Genomic DNA, 20,961 nt, shown 5'->3' on the forward strand with positions numbered 1-20,961 from the left:
CATAAAATAGTGAGTCTCAATATTGTCACGTCTCTGATTGCAGTGATGCAAAAATCTGTGTCCCTCTGTCATCTCCAACAGATTTGCAGCAAAGCATCAGTTAACCTGTGGTAATGGTCACGGCTCCCTTCACTGTGTGACAAAATGAACAATCTCTATCCGTTCCTTATTTTCAGCGCTCCTGGGTATTATTCCCAATCGATTTCACGTGTCAATTCGAGAGGAACAATGTTAAGGGGTCCAGGGAAAGGGCAGAGAATTGAGATTACAGTGATCAGCTCTGGTGGAGGACCCAATTCAAGATTAACTCGAGGAGCCAAATGGCCTTCTCCTGTGCTGTGATTCCTGGTCCTGTGAAATTCTGTAGCAGTCTTCTGTCGCAGTGTGACAAAGTCGCCCCTTTTTCATGGGTTGTGCCATGAAACAGCCGTTTTGCAAATACAGCCCTGTAGTTTAGATGCGTAACACATTAATGATGTCAAGCAGACTGGAACAAGAGGGTAACATTCCCCCGGAGCAGAGAAAAAAAAACAGCTTTAGAATTTAAATTCTATTTACAACTTTGCCGAATTCTGGACACTCGAAAACGCTGCGTTAATATATAGTTAAACGTGAACCCGGGAGGAATGTCTCTTCGAAGGTGTTCGCTAACAATGGATTCTGGTATCAATAAGAAAAAAAGGTTTACAAAATAGAGTCAGATATAACAAGGCACATCACTTGGATCCCCAAGAATTACACCCTGGACATGACAGCAATAGTAGCAGCTCACATGCGACTTCGAAGATACTTTAAGAATTGGTGCTAAATTTACCACATTGAGGTTGAAAGGGTTTTGCTTTATTTTTACCCTGAAATCCAAAGTGTTGGAAGCCAATTAAAGCCAATTAACCTGAGTAATGTGACTGAATAACGTGGTTTCCAATTGTGACCTATTTTGTGAGTTACAAACAGCTTTGATCTGCCCTGAAATATTTGCCTATCGGAGTCAGAGGCACTAAAAGTCCTGTAGCTCATGGTTGGAGCACTTGCCTCGCAAGCGAGAGAACCTGGGTTCGATTCCTGGATAGGGCAAAAGTTAGGCAAGTTTCCTTAGTCCACACGCCTCTGTTTACCCAGCGGTAAGTAGGAACCCAGTTGTTAGTCGATTGAAGGATCGCTTTTCTGGGGGGTAATAATTCCTTCAAAAAACAACCCGCAAAAAATACTTGTGTTGTATAAAGGCATCTAGAGCGCCCAAGCCTAGAGAGTCTTTACATTTTAAAAACATTAATGGGTAATAATCAAAGAGCAATGAACGTTAGCATACAGCAGGCAACTACTGACGACAGGCAGCTTATTCAAAGACAATTATTGTCCTCCAATCGATCTGTCTGCGCTCAGTTTCAACATATTGTACATGCCCATGGGATTGCAACAAATGTGCAAAAGCGAAGTAGTTTGAAATTTCGCTTTGTTTAATCAGTAACTAATTGTAAATAAAATACTGGGTTCATGTCCTGCAGAAATGTTTAACTGCATTGCACAAATCCTGGACCAATATATCTTGAATACCTTTTATTGGTTAAGGTGTCAGCTTGGCTGAGTTGGTAGAACTCTCGCCTCGGAGTCAGAAAGTTAATAATAATATTCCTTACGGTTGATATAGCACCTTATCGCATCTTCGAGACGTCTCAAAGCGCTTCGCGGAATGCACTGTAAAGTGAAACAAAAGGTAAAATACTGCAGATTCTGTAAACCTGGATTAAACACAGAAGTCGCTGGGAACACGCAGCAGGTCAGGCAGCACCTATGGCGAGAGGAAAGTGAGTTAACTTGAAACGTCCTGACGAAAGCTCATAGACCTCAAACGTTAATTCATTTTCCTCTCTCCATGGATGCTGCCTGACCTTCTTTGTGTTCCCAGCGACTTCTGTGTTTACTCACTTTAAAGTGAATTGATTGTATTTTTTGTGGGCGAAACCTGGCAGCCAATTAGTTCACAATGACCACGTTGATTTAGAAACTGCTGTTTTATAATTCATACGAGTTTGTGTCAATCTTGTCAGTTGTGGGCTTGACGTACAGGTTGAAATCCTTTCCCCACAAATGCTGCCTGATGTTAAATCATGATTCATTTTTGACGTTTCCTTCTTATTTTTTTCTATTATGTTGCCCAACCAATATATAGACTTATGTTTAGTTGCTTATAATATTTGAATTAATGTTGCGTCAATAATAATAATTTGGTCACTTAATCCCCAACGATTTGTGGGAAGCACAGACTGTGCGCAATTGGCTGCCGCATCTCGCCCACAAGTTTACAGTCAATTCACTTTACAGTACATTCTGTAAAGCACTTTGAGACGTCTTGAAGACATGGAAAGCGCTACATCAAATGCAAGGATTATTATTATTATTATTATTATTATTATATTATATATTCTCATCACTCATCTAGAGTGTCCAACTCTCTGCCCAACACGGCAGTGAGAACCGTAACAAAGATTGTAAAATGGTTTCAACTTAGTTTTTTGTTTATGATTGCATTTGTTTCCCAGTGTAGTGAGTGAACCTTCAGGGTCAAAGGAGAGGAGCCGAGAGAGCTAGGTAAGGAGTGAGAGACTGATAGAGACGCCTCCAACAACCTTGTCAGTAATGTTTTAGACAAGTTGCAGGAGAGGTGATTCGAGTGTGAGGAGTGGGATAACATCACTTTATTCTCCCCTGAGTCAGCAAACGTTACAACCGCACAGCACTCGCCATCACTTTGATTGACAGGCAACCCACGGAACTGAACTGATGGACTTTTAGTTGCGAGTCAAATGTTTATCGAGTTGAGCGACCAGTCTACCCCCAACTCCATTGTCATGTTGCTACAAGGCTTCTAAAGCCCAACACCGCTTGCAAATAGCACACACACACACACAAACACTGAGCAAAACCCCTGAACCCTCACAATTAAAATCCAAGATCACAAAGTGAATTTCTTCCAAAGTTGATTTCATGTCAACCCTGAATTGCAGAGCCGCTGTCACTGTTAATTTCTGACTGGAAAGCCAACGGAAACCTGCCGCAAACAGTAGAGAAGCGTGATAAACACTTCTGTTTATCATTTATTCCATGGAGAGAGGAAAACACAAGTGTGTGCGGATTATTCTTGCTTTATAGTTTATCTCTCATTTTTGCTCCAAATCAGAAATGAGCGCTGTTCAGCAAAAGTATTTCAGTACATTTAGCACGAAAAGTGCGACACACATTCAAGTCACGATTATTTCAGTAATAATAATAATAATCCTTGCATTTGATATAGCGCTTTTCACGTCGGGAGGACGTCCCAAAGCGCTTCACAGAACACACTGTAAAGTGAATTGACTGTATATTTGTGGGCGAACGCGGCAGCCAATTGCGCACAGCAATGTCCCACAAACAGTCGTAGATTGAAAATGACCAATTTTATTATTGTTTTTTTTTTGGAGGGATTATTATTAGGTTCTGTGTGGAGTAAGGAAACTTGCCCAAGGTTTTGCCCTCTGCCTGGAATTGAACTCAGGTCTCTCGCTTGCAAAGCGAGTGCTCTAACCACTGAGCTACAGGACTCCAGTACTTAAAAGGTACCGACTTTCAACAGAATAATACAATTCCTTGGGTTTGGTACAGTGCCTTTCGTGTCGGAAGGAGGTCTCAAAATGCTGATACACTTGCCTCCTTCAAGTCCCGTCTGAAGACCTTCCTCTTCGAACGTGCCTTTCGGCCACCTTCCCACCCTCAACACCCCCCCACACCCCCGCCCTCCACCTCTCCTGACCCCAACTCCCAGCTCGGGGCCAAAAACCCTGATTGTCCAGCGCCCTGGGACGTCTTTCTGACTCGAAGGGCGCTATGAAAGTGTAATTTGTTGTTGTTGTACAGTGTAGCGACTGTGTATTTGTGGGCGAACGCATATGAAACTGAATGTAGGAACGTTCCGCAATTCTGCCCAATATTTCATTTCAAAACAAAATATTCTTAGAGGTTCACTGATCTTCACGGCTAACAGGGGTAAAACTGTAGTTGTCTCGCTGGGTCCAGATGTACTCTGTGTAGTATTTCAGAAGAGTTCACACTTTATTTTAAACATTGGCTTAATTTTGAAATAAAAACAGACATCGCTGGGAACAAGCAGCAGCATCTACGGAGAGAGGAAAGTGAGTTAACATTTCAGGTCGATGACCTTTCGTCAGAACTGGGGGATGTTGGAAGGGAGTAGATTATAAGGACAACCAGAGAAGGGGGCGGGGAGGGAAAGACAATAGAAAAAATTAGGTGGAGGACAAAAGATGAAGAGATCAGAGGTGTTGATAATTCCCTTTTGAACCTACTGGCACAATCAGCCTCTACTGCCTCCGCGTCTTGTCAAATCCATACAATTACTGCTCACTCCCTGTATAAATTAATCAAATCAGACCCGTCTCCTTCGGAGCTTGAGTCTGTCCACTCTGTTAACGGTATTTTGATTACGTTAAATCTACTGTTCTAGTTCAGTTTATCTGCACTGTAAGAAAAGAGTTAAAATAAGAAACTTTTGTGGGAAACGTCTTGGGAGCCACCAGCAACAACAACAACTTGGATTTATGTCGCGCCCTCCACGCCGGGCGGCGTCTCAGAGCGCTTTACAGTAACGGATCCCGGGGCCGCGCCAGGGAGAGGGGGGGGAAGGTGACCCAAGGCGCGGTCGAAAAGAATGGTCTTCAGCAGAGATCTGAAAATGGGAAGGGAGGGGGCGAGACGAAGGGAGTGAGGAAGGCAGTTCCAGAGCCTCGGGGCATAGTGGCTGAAGGCACTGCCGTCGAGAGTGGAGCGGAGGACTCGGGGGACGAGGAGGAGGCCAGACCTGGAGGAACGGAGGCAACGGGTACTGTTTTGAGGAGAGAGGAGGTCAGAGAGGTCGGGGGGTGCAGAGGAGTACAGGGACTTGAATACAAGGGTGAGGATCTTGAAATCTCTGGGATAGTGCAGTCTAGCAAGGACTGAGGTGATCGGGGAGCGGAGTTTGGTGCAGGTGAGAATGCGGGCGGCAGAGTTTTGAACGATTTAGATTTGCAGCTGCCAATCATGAGCTGGTGACCAGACATGCGTCCAGATTATTGTGACAATTGTTTAAATATTTGCCCGGAACATTTTGATTCAACCTAAGTCATTTGAGTGGTTGCAGGGTTAACACCGATGAGTCCGTGACAGAATTAAAAGAGTCTTCAAGGAGCCAAAGGAACACTGACAAATACTTTCACGCTGACCAGCTGAAGCTGCTTAGAGAGAAGTAACCCTTCAATTCCCGTAGACGTGTGAAGTGAAACTGTTGGGAATGTGGATTTTACAAGCACAAAAGCATAAACAACTTGCATTTATATAGCGCCCTTCACACCGGATGGACGGCATCTCAAATGCGATCTCAATACAATTGATGATGATTGGGTTGTATGCGCACCATGTTTAACCTCGTTACGCTACAACAGATGCCGGGGTATCCATTTGCACGTGTAGGGTGGGATGCCCCTGGTAATCTCAGCTTGGTTTGGATACTCTTAAAACATGGCGATGGGTGTCAGACACCCAGCTGCCCCCCAAAAAAGCCAGATGTTCGAGAGTTGAAAGAACACTAATAAAGATTTAATGGTAGTGGTAACAGGATTGAAATTAAAGCCCTTTCCCCAAATTAGTAGAATGCTGAGGGCGGTCAGGGGAGCAGCCACATTTATACAGCACCCGACTATGGATTGTTTTTAACCAGACATGGGAAGGAGCCCTAAATCATGCGAACCTGACAGCCCAGGAGGAAACTCATTGCGAACGCCAGAGAAAAGATGAAAGGTCACAGCAATTAACCAGCCAAAAGGCAAGGACACATTTGAAAGGCCTTTTGGCTGGTTGATCAGAAATAAATTTGACCCCCTCCTTCCAAATAACACGTACGATGGTTAAACAAGGGTTACATGTCTCCCTCTCCCCCCCCCCACCCCCATTTAATCTGGCAACAAGGTGGAGAGGCTAGACCGAGGCTATCAGGATTATCAAAACCAGGTCTATTTTGCTAAGAATCCCTGGAATTTGAATCGAGATACGCACCAGGGACAGTATTACCTTGTCTTGGTAATAAAAATAATATTAATAATAACGTGGTCACTCAATCCACCACTATTTGTGGGACACTGCGGTGCACCTCGTGGAGATCGACATGAATCATGTGAACCTAGGAATGTTTGGTTCATTACAAAACACTGCTAATTGTGACGATAACAATGGCATGAAATTATCAATCCCACCACAAATTGTACATGAATAATATTGAACTGTTTTCTGTACTTGTCCCAATAACAACCCCTCCAATTTTTTGAAAAAATGGTACGAAGCAGCTGCTTTTGACACCGCTGTGCGCAATTGGCTGCCGCGTTTCGCCCACAAAATACACGGTCACTACACATTCTGTGTATTCTGTGAAGCGCTTCGAGATGTCTCGACCACGTGGATAAGGTGCTGTATCAAATGCAAGGATTATAATTATAATTATTAGCCCTCGGAGCATTGCAGACCAGTTCACTCACCACCAGGGTGCTGGTGGGATTTGGATAAGTGAATTAGCCTGCAATACTCCAGGGGTTAAAAAGCATCGGAGTGAACATCTGGTTAACACCCGACAATGAACCTTCTCTTATCAGAGATTGACAGGCGTGTCCAGAGAGTATCATTGGCGGAAAATCTATCCCGTCCTGTTATCACATCATCAACACGTCTCAAAGAGCTTCCCGGGATTTTACTGTGGAGTGTAGCGACTGTGTATTTGCACGCAAGTGCGGCAGCCAATTTAGAATAGTAACATCCACCTAGACAGGCAGATATGGTCTTGGTTTATCATCTCATCCAAAGGGTGGCACCTCCAACAATGCAGTACATCCCCAGCACTGCATTGGAGGGTCAGCCGAGACCGTGCGTTCAAAGTCCCGACACGGGGCTCGAACCTGTTGACTCAAGAGGCGAGAGGACCACCAACTGAGCCAGCCTGACCATGTTGAAAACACATCGGGTTTTGCTAAATTTAAAGTTCTCCGTCAAACAACAACTTGTATTTATATAGTGCTGTTCACCTGGGGTAACGTCTCGGAGAATGGAGATGAATAACTCAGCAACTCACCTCAAATATTACTTGTGTTCCACTCAGTGAATGAATATATTCCGTTAGATTCTTGTTGGATCTTCCGTAGCATGTGTGTATAGCACAGTTTGTGTAAGATAACATATTTATGGCTTCCGGACAGTTGATTGGCAGCATTCAGTATATTGAAACGTAAAGTTTTAGTTCGGATCTCTGATCAGAATCTGCCTCTCTGACTCTGTCAGTAATAGTTGAGTTCTCCGCTACCACCACCAAAAAAATGACAATTCCAACTGGCCGTCATTCCCCGAATCCCATTAGATCGTGTCACTTCAGGAAGCCTTTAATGTGGGAGTTCCATTGCTGAGCCCTGTAAATAAGATTGCTGCGCTAATTAAAACCATAACACTAAGCAGCTCCGCTTTATTTAAGGTAAAAGGCAAAAATTCCTACAACTTACCCAAGAAGAACTAGACAAAATTCTTGAAAACCATAGCACATTGCACATAAAAAGAAAAATGTAATCTGGTTATAACATTTGTTCTGGTGCTTAAACTCTCATTCCAATCCTCAAAAGATTAACTGGATTTCCAATTAATTCATCGGCAGGAGAGTGAGAATGAACAAACATTTCCAGTGTAAGCATGTGCAGACCGGGCTGGTGATAGGCCCTCTTGCTTTATACAAAAAGACATGTAAACCAGAGACACAGCGATCAAGGCTCAGTGACTCAACTCTATGCCCATCGAGCTGCATTTCGTTGAAAACACAATTGTTTTGTAGAGCAATAGTATGGAGATGATGTGGTTAAACCACATCCTAAGTCGGAACTATTTGAATTGGGTTTCTATTAAAGGTGTCATTTTATTCAAAAAAATCTGAAGTCAAAGGACTATCCATAAATTGTTTCAATTTTCACAAGACTATTGAGGATTGGGGTGGGGGTGTGGGGGGTGGAAGAGAAAACCATTTATGCTTACTTTACGTTTGTGTTTACTTTATGTTAAACCCCTAAAAGCTCAATTGGATTTGAATGTATGGCAATTATAATAAATTACTCTACAAATAACAAAATTATAAGTAGATCTGTTAAGTTTCTGTTTCCCCTGCGATAAACATGCCTCTTGGCAATGATAGCAGGGAAAATTTGTATATAAGGTTATTCTCCCTCTTCAATTTACTTGGGAGTTGGGGAGCAGATTTGAATGCAATTGGAATTTAAATCTTTTGACAAATTAATTTAAATTAATTTGTTTTTCATTTATATGAAAGTCGAGTGACCCAAAATGTAAATTCAGAAGTAAATCAAGCTGCTTACGTGCCTATGACTGCAACTGATCGAGACTGCAATCCTCACACAGGCTTTATGTAGGATGCTGTAAGAGCTTCTCATATCAACAACAAATTACATTTGTATAACGCCTTTCCTGTTGGGAGGACATCCCAAGGCACCGGACAGTCAAGGATTTGGACCCGAGCTGGGGGTTGGGATCAGGGAGTGTGCCCAAAGGAGCGGTTGAAGAGGAGGGTCTTTAGACGTGCCTTGAAGGAGGCAAAGGAGGGATAAAGGTGAAGGGACTGTGGGTTGGAGTTCCAAAGAGTGGGGGCAGATAGGCTGAAGGCACGACCGCCGTTGGTGGGGCGGGCTGGGCAGAGGATTTGGAGCAATTTCTCATCTCCCCTCTGGTTCTTTTGCCAATTATCTTGAATCTACGTCGTAGTTCACAGAGGGAGCGGCAGGAGCGAAGCTGGGAAGCAACGACTCGTTCCAGGACCTTGGAGAGGAAAGGGAGGTTGGAGATGGGCAATAATTGGAGATTGTAACTGTGTATCCTCTCTTCCTGCAGTCAAAACCTTTTTGAAAACACTCCCTTCGGTCTCATCACCTTCCTCCTGTTCCCTTGGCCTGATGATCCACACAGTGTAAAGAGTTGCCAAACAATTTCCTACATGAAAATTACGTGTACGTAGTGAAGTGACAGATGATTACTCAGCCATAAACAATTAATTGCTCACAATTCAAAACTATCTCGCTCTGGTCAAGCCCTCCAGGATGCTACATGAATGCAAGTTGTTGCTGTTGTTGGTCAGAACACTGACCTGAAAACCGTTGTAATTTAACATTCGTTGCATGTTTTTTTTTTGCAGATAAGTGAAGAAAGGACACTGGTTGTACTGAGGAATTTTGAAATGTTTAATAAGTACAAGTACAATAAGCAATTACAGAAACCTGCTCAGCAAGTTTAATTACAAATAGGTAACTAAATCCTCACACTAATTGCAGCGTATAGCAGGTATTAAAATTTACTTAAATTGCATCAAACTACTGATCTTCATTGGAAAATTGTGTATTTTTTTTTATTCACACCAAAATAATCTTTAGCTGAAAGCATGAGAGAGATGACCTGCACCTAGACTTTGGTCAGTGTCTCTCTAAATGTACACAAGCAGGACAGTGACTTGCTTCTGAAACACTACGCTCCCTCCCACTACACGGTACCTTGCTTCTCCTTAGCATTTCCCCACTATCTCGTTGACATCAGGAATTCACAGTCACCAGCGAGTGCATGATTAACATTTTAAAAAAGGGTATCGACACATGTAAGAGCTCTGAGACACTGCCCTGCGTGGAGGGCGCTATCTAAATGGAAGTTGGCGGTGATATCGTTGATCCTAGAATCCAATCAACTATTCACTAATTCTTGCTCTTTGTAGTCTGAAAACTGCTCAATCTAATTTGCGGGAACGCCTTTTGACCTTCTTTGTTCTTTGTTTAATTATTAGTAAATCATTAGCTATGCCCGAGGAAGCCTCTTCGTTGGCGTGAGTTTCGTTCTTCCTTGCTCTCTTCCTCTTTTTCCTGGGCTTAGTTAACCCAGGCACAGATTCTCTTTCCGTTTGTTTTCTCTTCGATATCTTTCTCTTTCTCCTCGAATATTTTTCACTGGGTAGAAACAATAGAGAGCCCCGGTGGTGTGTGTGCTGTGATCTGTTAAGTCCTGGTGAGCATGCTGCAAGCCCTCTAGGAAAATCCTTATCAATCTCTTTGTTAATCTTTCTGGAAAATTTGGAGGATCTGTGACAATGCTTCTCAGATGGATTTTCAGTCAAAGATGATTTCTCACTCTTTTTCTGCTTTGCTTTTTCTCTTCTTTTCTTGTTCAGCTCTCGCTTTTGTCTTTTTAGCATTTTCTTGGAGAGCACTTGCTTGCCTTCCGCCTCTGACATCTTAACAAGACTAGCCACTTGCAGATCTGGAAAGGTAACTGTAAATAATAAGGGAATGTTAATTTGTTTGGTGGTCAGGAGTCAATTACCAACTGGAAAGAGAAAGTTCTAGTCCTGGGTGGGGGACGTGGAGCAAGCTGGAGCCCGCTGAGCGGAGAGAGCGGACAGGTTGATACGGGGTTAGCAGGTCCCAGAGGTAGGAAGAAGCAAGGCGTGCAGGGGCTTGAAGGCGAGGACAAGGATTTTGAATTCTATACTACGAGGCGAGAGTGCTACCAACTGAGCCAAGTTGATACCTAATATTAGCAGATAGAGTTGGCATCATTTTGCGCAAAACAAAAACCCAGTGTAATTCACGATTGCTTTGATCTGTGATGTATTCCTAATCTCGATTGTTTTGCTCTAAGGAAATACCAAACAGATATTGCAGAAAGCTGGTTGAGCTTGGGAAAGGTTAGCCAAAGAGCATGGGAGGGGAGGGTGAAACAGCACAATCTGACATCCTTAAAAACTTAACAACAACAAGATTTCATTTATAGAGCGCCTTTCACGTCGGGAGGACGTCCCAAAGCGCTGTGGACAGTTGGGTCGGGACCCGAGCAGGGGGGAAATGGTCAGGGGGAGGGAAGGGAGGGAGCGAGGAGGGGGTAGAGAGTCAAGAGGGGAGCTGAAGGCACGGTTGAAGAGAGACCAGCCAGGACATTAGTATGATGGGCCATGTTTGTGCCTGCAATTTTCAGTCTGAACACACATCCGGCACAAAACAGTCACTGCCCTTTACAGCGAAAGGCGTGATACCAAATCATAACCAATGGAACAAACCTTTCATTTTCTTCTTTATCCGATAATTTCTGCACCCTATCTCTTTGGCCGTGTCGTAGTGATACACAAACGGTGACGCAGGGAAGTTGTCACTGAACATCCGCCTGGCTTTGCACTCCTGTTAAATCACCAAAACAATATACTTAATGATGAAACAACAGTAAAATTCTTCCGTTTGTAACAATGGGCCGCTCACATTTGACAGTACAAGCAAATTGATGTTAAGGCTCAATTTTTCATCTGATATAGCAGGAAAATAAACATTTACGACAGAAGGCCGTGCAGCCCAAATAGCCTGCGCCACCAAGCCCGAGCATATAATCATATGCATAATCATTACCCTCTCCTGGTACCACTTCCCTGCGTTGATTGGGCCTTCAGTCTCTCTGCTGCCACCCCTTGGAACTCCATCCCACATTCCCTTCATCTTGCTCCCTCCCTTGCCTCCTTCAAAACATGTCTCAAGACCCTCATCTTCAACCGTGCCTTCGGCCACCCTCCTACCCCTACCCTCCCTGCCCTCCACCCCTCCTGATCCCAACTCCCTGAGTGTCCAATGCCTTGGGCATCCTCCCGACGTGAGAGGGGCTGTGTGAATGTAATTTGTTGTTGTTGATGCTTGTACGCTGCAGGAGGGAGATTTGGCCTTCCATCAACTAATTAAATTCTATGCTCAATTAATACAGAGTTAAATTAATCTAAGCTGAAAATTATTTTGTAGGACAATTTGGGGCCATTGGGTGTTACTGAATTATTATTCATTGTTATCAGCATCAACTGTCGTCTCGACAATACTTTTTAGGTATCCTTATCCATTATTCCTACCCTGTGTTGAGGTACCCAGAACTGAATGCAATATTCTCAGTGTAGGCTGATTTCTGTCGTCTTGTAATATGCCATCATATGCACTCAGCCAGCATTCGTGCACTAATTGTCAGCAAATCACATCTGCTCAAATAAAGTGCTCGGCAGCAGGACTCTGGATAGAAGTCTTAGAGGAAAGACCATTATTTTGGAGGGAAATAAGTCCTGTGTAACTTTGTACAGCTTTTATTATTACCACCGTATTTCCCGCGCTTTTCCTCCACCCAAAAAAATGTCAGCGCAGTAGTTATTGCTGGAAACTGGCAACATTTCACATCTGCATATAAACAGAATTAACTGAGGACATACTAGGGTTGAAAATTGTGCAGATATTTTCTAAATTAGAAATCGTTCTGATTTTAAAAGGTCACCCTATGTTTAGCAAGCACAAGATCGAGTTTTTCCAAAAGATACGGGGTGGAAATGTAACTTTAAATCCGTCAGATGATTTTTATTGTGGCGTCGACCGGTTATATACGCCATTACAAGTCTAGCAGTTTAATCTTGAATTACTTTATACATTAATCTTATATAAACCCAGGGCTACGAATGAAGGTTGAAGAGCTTACAAAGCCGTAATGTCCTCTCCGTGAACAATTGTAGCAATAAATGTTTCTCATCCGAACCGTATCTGAACGTCCATTTACAATTGGACCTGGTTTAGTCTAGAACAGAGAAACAGACCATTAGTAATATTCAGAAATATTCAGAGAAAGAGCTGTGACAAGCTAAAGAAAATTTTAACAAATAACAATACTCACTGTCAATCATTTAAAGAAATAGAAAATAAACGCTTAAACATTTAAAAAAAAAGGAACCCATTTATCACAGAGGGTTCACAGAAGGAGGTCATTCGGCCCATCATGACTGTGCAAGTGTTACCTTCCTGAATGAAGCCTATTCCCAATAATCATAATTATTAATATTGAGGTCCTTTGTCTTTTTTCCCCCGGGCCCCTTCTCTGCTTGTCCGGATAATCTGTTCCCTCCCAACATCCCCCAGTTCTGACGATAGGTTGTACACCTGAAACGTTAACTAATTTTCCTTTCTCCTTAGATGCTGCCTGACTTACTGTGCGCTCCCAGCAACTTCTGTTTTATTTCAGATTTCCAGCATTTGCAGTATTTTGCTTTTTATTAATATTGAGCGTCTGGGTTGTCATCTGCTCCGAGGGCATGTGTAGAAAGAACAGTTAAATTTATGTGAAATTCCCTTTACTCTAACCCAACATGCATCGTAATGTCAATCCAGGAAGGCACTGAAGCATTTGAATTCTTCCGTTTCCAAAATCAGCCATTCCTTTTAAAATAGAAATCCCAGGTGAAGGTCAAAGATAATTTTGCAATACACCGACTCTGAAAATAACAACTTTTTCTGTCAGGTCCAAACTTAAGAACGAGCGTTTATATCTTCAAAGTGTGAGGACAGCAAATGACAAATGTAAATGCAGGAGATTCTCTGTTAAAAAAAAAAGGGTGAACGTGAAACCTCAAAGGGTTCCCAAAAGGAACTGGACAAGTTCCTTGTCAATTAAACTGATTCAAGAGGAGATAGATGCATCACAGCGTCTTGTAGGAAAATGGGACACGTAGACTGGATGTACTGATAGATATGGTAGGCTCCATGTACACAAGGAAAAAAGTATTTTTAATAGATCAAAGTAAGAATTCAGCACTTATAGCTACACAGATAAAAGTAGTCAACAACTTGCATTTACACACCACACCTCACGCAGGGCAGTGTCCCAGAGCGCTTGACAGTGGCGGAGCCTGATGCAGAGCCGGTGGAGGGGTGACCGTAGGCAAGGCTGAATAGGAACCGTAGGCAACGCTGGGGAAGGAAGGGGCAAGGCGGAGGGATAGAGGGAGAGTGTTCCAGAGTTTCGGGGCGTATTGGCTGGAAGTCCCACAAACAGCTCTGAAGTGAGTGACCAATTTTATCTGGGATTGTTGGCCAGGACACCCAGGAGAAACTCCCTTCTCTTTTCAAATAGTGCCATGAACAGGGAGATGGGACCTCAGTTTCACATCTCATCCGGAGGTCTTCACTTCCAGCAATGCAGCACTTCCCCAACACTATATTGGATCGTTAGCCTAGACTGTGAGTCAACGCGTGCTGTAACGAAGTAACTGACTCACAGACGAACAGGCTGTTGTACCAATATTTGTCTGGGAACTAATTTCCCAAACTATCCGAGGAGAATAAGCCACTGAGAGTAAGAAGTTTGATAAAAATCAAGCAAAACTGTATTAAGGAAACACATATATCTACATATATAGAAAGATTTATAATTGGCTCTCAGCATTCTCACTTATCAAAGAAACCCAATGAGATCACAAGTTTGATTACTAAAAAGAGCACTTTTGTGTTCCTTTTTACAACGACCCCAGTGATGAAAATAAGAGGACGTTTCTGATGAAGTTGCATTAACCCTGCTGGATTAAGGTTGATTGTTATCGAAGGAAAAAATTAATGGTTAAGAGCCTGACACTGAGTAGCGAAGTAATGCAGTGATGTTGGGCTGTGATGTAGGAATACTAAAATGATAGTGAAGTATTCAATAATAAATAGCAATAATCCTTGCATTTGATATTGTGCCTATCGTTGAAACGCCTCAAAACATTTCACAGCTAATTGCTGACTATCTGCTGACATTTCGCGCAAAGCAAGGTCCCATCAGCAGCTACGAAATGATTGCCCAATTTATCTGGAAGACTGAGAGCCAGGATACCCGGAGATGCTCTCTTCTCTATTTGAGGTAGACATACTTGACCGAGTCATCCGTTTAACTCATTCGAAGTGTAGCACCTTAAGACAGTGCTCTTCAGTATTGCACTTAAAAGATCAGGCTAGACTATGATCTTAAAGTCACTATCAACAACAGCAACTTGCACTTATACAGTGCCCCTCACGTAGGGTAGCATCCGGGAGCATTTGACAGTGGTGGAGCACGACTCCGAGCCGGGGGGGGGGGAGATGGAGGTAACCGTAGGCACGGTCGAATAGGAAAGTCTTCCAATGCGACCTGAAGATGGGGAAGGAAGTTGGCAAGGCAGAGGGATGGAGGAAGAGTGTTCCAGAGTTTCGGGGCGTAGTGGCTGAAAGCGGGGCCACTCATGGTGGAACGGAGGGCACGAGGGACATGCAGAGGGCTGGAGTGGGTTGTGGGGCAAGCAGGTGGGAGAGGTGTGAGGATCTCCCGTTCGGCGATAGGGAGCCAGGCAAGGACTGCTGTGATGGGGGTACGGAGTTTGGTACGGGTGAGTATGCGGGCGGCGGAGTTTGGGATCAGCTGGATCCTGTGCATGGTGGAGCTTTGCATCCGGAGCCAAGACTCCTGTCAGACGAGCCAAGTGTTTACTTCTGCATATTGAAAATTCTAGGATCTTTTCAGTGTGAGATGTTGTCAACTTTTGGTGACAACATTTGTTATCTTAAGGAAGATACGGTATCATCCATTACCCAGAAATAATTCAGAGAAAAGGACAGTTGTGTGTCTTATTTCAGGTACCCAGGTATTATTTTAAAAACAGCTGCAAATACTTTATTTTCCAATGTGGAAACATTACCTTGTATAAGAATTTAATACAACAAGAAGCCGTTAATGTACTGAATTGTACTGAACACACTGCCAACATTACATACAAATATCACATTGGATAGACACCTATGCAGATGTAACACTCCAGTGTGAAACATGCACATTTACATATGTACCTGCTCAATCCAAGCATGTCAAAATATTAATAAAATTAAATGATCTGCTTTCCGCTGGTCATTAAAGAATAATACATTGCAGAATTTATCTGCAGACACAGATGAAACAAGAGAAAAGAAAGATCATTGGTAGAAAACCTCCATGTTACAATTTTAACAAACATTTAAATAATCTATACTTGCAGACTGATATCTGGCAGATTACCACACTATCAAAATATAAAAGTAATAACTCAGTAGATAGCAATACCTATGAACGGTTCATCCCATCTGCTATCCTTGGTGAAAGCTTTTCATGCACCAGTAAACTCAGTAAATATCAGAAGATAAAGCATAAGCCAACTATGGCATGGATTTACTCCTAATGTCTCCTGAAAGTGCAGCCCGATGCGATTACAAATGATTTTCTCCTAATGTCATTTTACATAACCCTTTTTCTGCATGAGTAGTTACTACGAAATGAGTGAATGTCATTAAAACAGTTAATCATTATCTTGCAACACTGGGCTCCCTCCCTCTCTCACATTGGAATCTCCATGACAAAGAACCAGAGGACAGAATGCATGGGCTGCCTGTGCGACCCATCTTCACAAGTAATTTTTTATGCAAATGTACTTGTCGGGCAGTTCCCCGGGTGACCTTGAGCTGTTCGTATCAAAATTGACTTCAATCTGATAAGCGTGCTCCTTAAGTAAAACGTGTGATTTTATATACAGTACACGCAGCCGATATTGCCAATTGGTATACATTATAATGAGAATAATAATCCTTGCATTTGATACAGCGCCTTATCACGTCTTCGAGACGTCTCAAAGCATTTCACAGAACATACTGTAAAGTAAATCGACTGTATATTTTGTGGGCCAAGTGGAAATAGTGCAAGGCAAACTGTTTTATCTAACTTTTAACATCATAAGGATATATCTAGGTGTAACCTGCCAACTTTTGTCATTCCTATGACCAAAATTTAAAATTGCCGGATTGAACAAGGAAGATTTTTTCAAAGAACCGTACTGAAAGGAAATAATTAATTTTACAAACCAAACTTGACGTTTTTTCTAAGTTGATTTTTCAATATTTTATTAACGTTTTGCTAGTAATAATTCATCTTGCAAGAAGTCTGCAGTTATAATATGATTTTCAGGATGAATATATACAGTGCATTTTAAAATTAAAGTACAAACAAACAGACAACAACAAAATTACATTTGTATAGGGTCGGGAGGATGTCCCAAGGCGCTGGACAATCAGTGTTTCGGACCCAATCATGGAGGGTGGAGGGCAGGGGGGAGAAAGGAGGGTGATCAAAGGCATGGCTGAAGAGGATAGTCTTGAGATGAGTCTTGAAGGTGGCAAGGGAGGGGGCGAGGTAGAGGGACTGTGGGATGGAGTTTCAGAGGTTGGGCAAGCGAGGTGGGGGACGTGAAGCAGGCCGGAGCTTGCTGAGTGGTGGGTAGGGCAGGTTGGTCGGGGGTTAGAAGGTCACAGAGATAGGGTGGAAGTAAGGCCATGAAGGGCTTTGAAGGTGAGGACCAGGATCTTGAACTGTATCCTCTGTGTGATGGTATGTGAGTGGAGTCGGGCGAGGATGGGGGTGATAAGGTCACGGAGTCTGGTATAGGAGAAGATGTTCTGCAGCCTATGGAGGGAGGAGTTGGTGAGACCGACAAGCACGGAGTTCGCACAGTCAAGCCGGGATGCTATCAATGAGTTTATGAAGGTTTCGGTAGTCTGCGGTGTGAGACAGTGATGGAGCCGGGCGATGTTGCGGAGGTGGGGGAAGGCAGAGTGGGTCATGGCACGGATGTGGGGTAGAAAGGATAGTTTACTTTGTTTTATTTCTGAATTCCAGAATAACTAAATGACTTCAGCACCAAAGTGCCTGCGTCAACAGACATAAGCACATAGTTTTCGCTGGAAAAAGAACCAGAGGGGAAGACGGAGAGACTTTTCTTTACCCAGAGAATTGTCACGGTCTGGAATGCACTGCCTAAAAGTGTGGTGGAAGCGGATTTCATAACAGCTTTCAAAAGGGAATTAGGTAAGTATTTAATGGAATCATTTGCAGGGCTATGGAGTAAGGGCGGGGGAGTGGGACTAGATGGCGATCTTTCAAAGAGCAGGCACAGGCACGATAGGCCTCCTTCTGTGCTGTAAAATTCTATGATTCTGTGTGCGAATGGCAGCACGTGTGTGTGTGTGTGTGCAAAGGTCTTTCTTTCATGGAAGCTCACAGAAAATAGGAGGTGTGAATGGACAGATAGGTGATGGTGAGGACCATGATGTTGTTGGAATCCAGGGAGCCAGTGGAGTCTGGCAAAGACTGTGGTGATGGAGTTTGGTGCAGGTGAGGATACGATGGGGGAATTTTGGATTAGCTGGACCTTATGAATGGTGGATCGAGGGAATCTACAAAAAGTGCATCAGCGAAGTCTAAGTGGAAAGTAACATGTGAATTAAAAGTTTTGGCAGCATTGGTGAGAAATACAATACAAATTTACATTTATATTGAGCCTTTCAGGCTGAGAAGGGCAATATTTCAGAGGTGGGAGAAAAACTGAACGGGTCAGGGCACGGCTGTGAGATTTAGAGGACAGTTGAAGAGTCAAACAAGACACTGAGGTTCCCCACTAGCTCCGTGGAGTGTGGTATCTATTCAGGTTAATGCTGTCAACACCTGAGGTGAGAAGGCACTAACGGAAGTCAAATAGGATGTCTTTGCCTCTGTCTTGCAAACATTCAACTGAAGAAAGTTAGAGCTCATTCAAGACCTGAGTCTGACAGATTCCTCCTGGAATCAAGGTAGAGGCAGAGAGATAGATTTGGTTGTCATATACGTGGAGGTTAACCCGACACATCCGGATGCTATCGCCGAGTGGGAGAAGGTGGATATTACAACAGCTTGGATTTATACAGCGCCCTTCGCGTGGGGTAGCGTCCCAGAGAGCCTGCTTCGGGACGCTACTCCATATATTAAAGAGGAGACGACTGAATTGGAAGTGAATCCCATGTCTACGGATGATGTTGCCGAGAGGGAGCGTGGAGATAGTGAATAGAGGACCGAGGATACAGCCCTGAGCAAAGCCAGATATGACTGTGGCAGAGAAGCCAAAACACAGAGAAGCCGGCTAGAAAGAGAGGTGGGGAATGTGATTGGATATTTAGAAAAGCAGCTTTGACCCAAGTGACTCAACCTTAGAGGTAAACCAGTTACCAGTGAGATCTGAAAATATTTAGTCACACAGAGGTTTGTGAAGATGTGATCCACACTGTCCCAGAAAGCCGCTGATGCAAAAATCAATTGGGATGATTAAATGGGAGACAGAAGGATACTTGGGAAGTTAGGATATTAAAGGATGGACTGAATCGCCCCTTCCTGCTCCTGTAGTTTGGGAAGGTCAGGGCTCTGGTTCTGTTAGCTATCTGTACAACAACAACAAAATTGCATTTATAGAGCGCCTTTCATGTTGGGAGGACGTCCCAAGGCGCTGGACAGTTGGGTTGGGACCCAAGCAGGGGGGAAATGGTCAGAGGGAAGGGAGGGAGAAGACAACTGATCACATAATAGCCATCCTTCAGTGCTTCAAGTGTTACAATGGAGAATGTCACCTTTTCATTTTAATCTTATTTATACTCAACGTTACTCCCTGGACTGGAGACTATCTCGCATTACAAAATGATTGCAGAGGGAATGAGTGCTCTTCCACTCTCTGGCTGGGCAAATCCTGACAAACAGCACCATCTCTAGCACATGTTTATTCTTCCCACTGTACTTCCACCTGTAAATAGGGATTTCCAACATAATGGCAAATACTAAAGTAAAGACATTTTCACAAATGTATCATAACAACATCTTAATTTTCTCTATCACACATTGTATCGCTTCTTTCAGTTCCTGTTTCGACCATGTGTTTATCTCATTGCCCAAAATGTACCACCTCTGATGGACATCACTCCTAAAGATGTTCTATACTTCAGTTATTTGAAATGCATATTGTACTACATTATAATAAAGAGTGATTAGTTTATTTAGTGCAATTTACAGAGGGAGGTGTACATACGATGGGAAGGATCTAAAGCTCTTTGACAGGCTTCTCGGTCATCGTTCCCTTCAGCTCCCACCCCCAGAGTCAAGCGCTTTGAGAAGTCCTCCCTATATGAGTTCTTCATCAATTTCCCTGTAAGAACATTCCTTGCATTTGATGTCGTTTGTGTAACGTTGGAACATCTCAAAACATTTCACAGGTAATTGCTATTGTTTTTGGTGACAGTAGACGGTTTGTTGTCTACCATTGTCTGAAATCCAAAATCCACGTCGGAAAAACATACTACAGCTTTAACAAGAGAGAGAATCCTCTCCTTGTATTTGCTTGCGGGGATATTAAAATGTGGGTGTCATTTTCCTAGATTATACAACTGTTTACTTTTCATTCAATGCCATTTGCACATCTAATAATGTAGAAAACTAACATGCAGAAATTGTTCTGTAAATATTAACATTGTTAATTCTTCTAATCAGTTGAGTATCGAATACAGGTGGAAATCCTTCCACGGTGCTTAAGAGGCTCCAAACCATTCTACTGAGAACTTCCACTTCTGTTTCCGTTTGTCTGGTAATAAGAGTACACACTCTTCCTACCCAACACCAGAGAATTGAGGAGCAGGTTCGCAAGAGCCACGGTTTGGAGCCTATATAAACGTAAATTTGCACTGTACTCCTGTACCACTCTAACATCTTTCAGATGGGCAGGCGATGGCACCACTGTCTCCACGTGGACTCATTCTGATAAGTTGTTGGGAGGCATTCCATTGTGAATCAGAATCAGTTATGTTTGTCTCCCCCCTTCCCCGCTTCCACCTGTTGGTGCAAAGTGCTCCATTTAAAGACTTTGCTGTCTATAATAAATACATCATGGACGGCGAGGGAGACTTACTGAGATTTATGTTTTTTAGGACATATTCCTAATTGAGTCAAATCGAGGCCATATATATATTATTAGTTTTGTTATTTTATATATATTGTGTATATATATATATCTACACAATATATATAAAATAACAAAACTAATAATCCTTCATTTGATATAGCGCCTTATCGCATCTTCGAGATGTCTCAAAGCGCTTCACAGAATATACCGTAAAGTGAATTGACTCTATATTTTGTGGGTGAAACGCGACAGCCAATTGCGCACAGCAGCGTCCCCACAAACAGTCGTGGACT

The 20,961-nt window shown here is 43.0% G+C and overlaps 1 protein-coding gene across 1 annotated transcript in view; it reads right to left on the reverse strand.

Annotated features, from left to right (window-relative positions):
• Nucleotides 1-9,281: 9,281 nt before the first annotated feature.
• zcchc7 (zinc finger, CCHC domain containing 7) overlaps nt 9,282-20,961 on the reverse strand; it is a 128,344-nt gene continuing 116,664 nt past the window's right edge. The window contains exons 7-9 of the mRNA XM_042336513.1: nt 12,592-12,687; nt 11,159-11,276; nt 9,282-10,374 (exon numbers count right to left, since the gene is read on the reverse strand). Of these exons, the coding sequence (XP_042192447.1) occupies nt 9,836-10,374; nt 11,159-11,276; nt 12,592-12,687 (753 nt within the window). The 3' untranslated portion in view covers nt 9,282-9,835. The remainder of the gene's footprint in view (nt 10,375-11,158; nt 11,277-12,591; nt 12,688-20,961) is intronic.

This window comes from Callorhinchus milii, unplaced genomic scaffold (genome assembly GCF_018977255.1).
Source record: "Callorhinchus milii isolate IMCB2004 unplaced genomic scaffold, IMCB_Cmil_1.0 Scaffold1, whole genome shotgun sequence".
Classification (NCBI taxonomy): Eukaryota; Metazoa; Chordata; class Chondrichthyes; order Chimaeriformes; family Callorhinchidae; genus Callorhinchus; species Callorhinchus milii.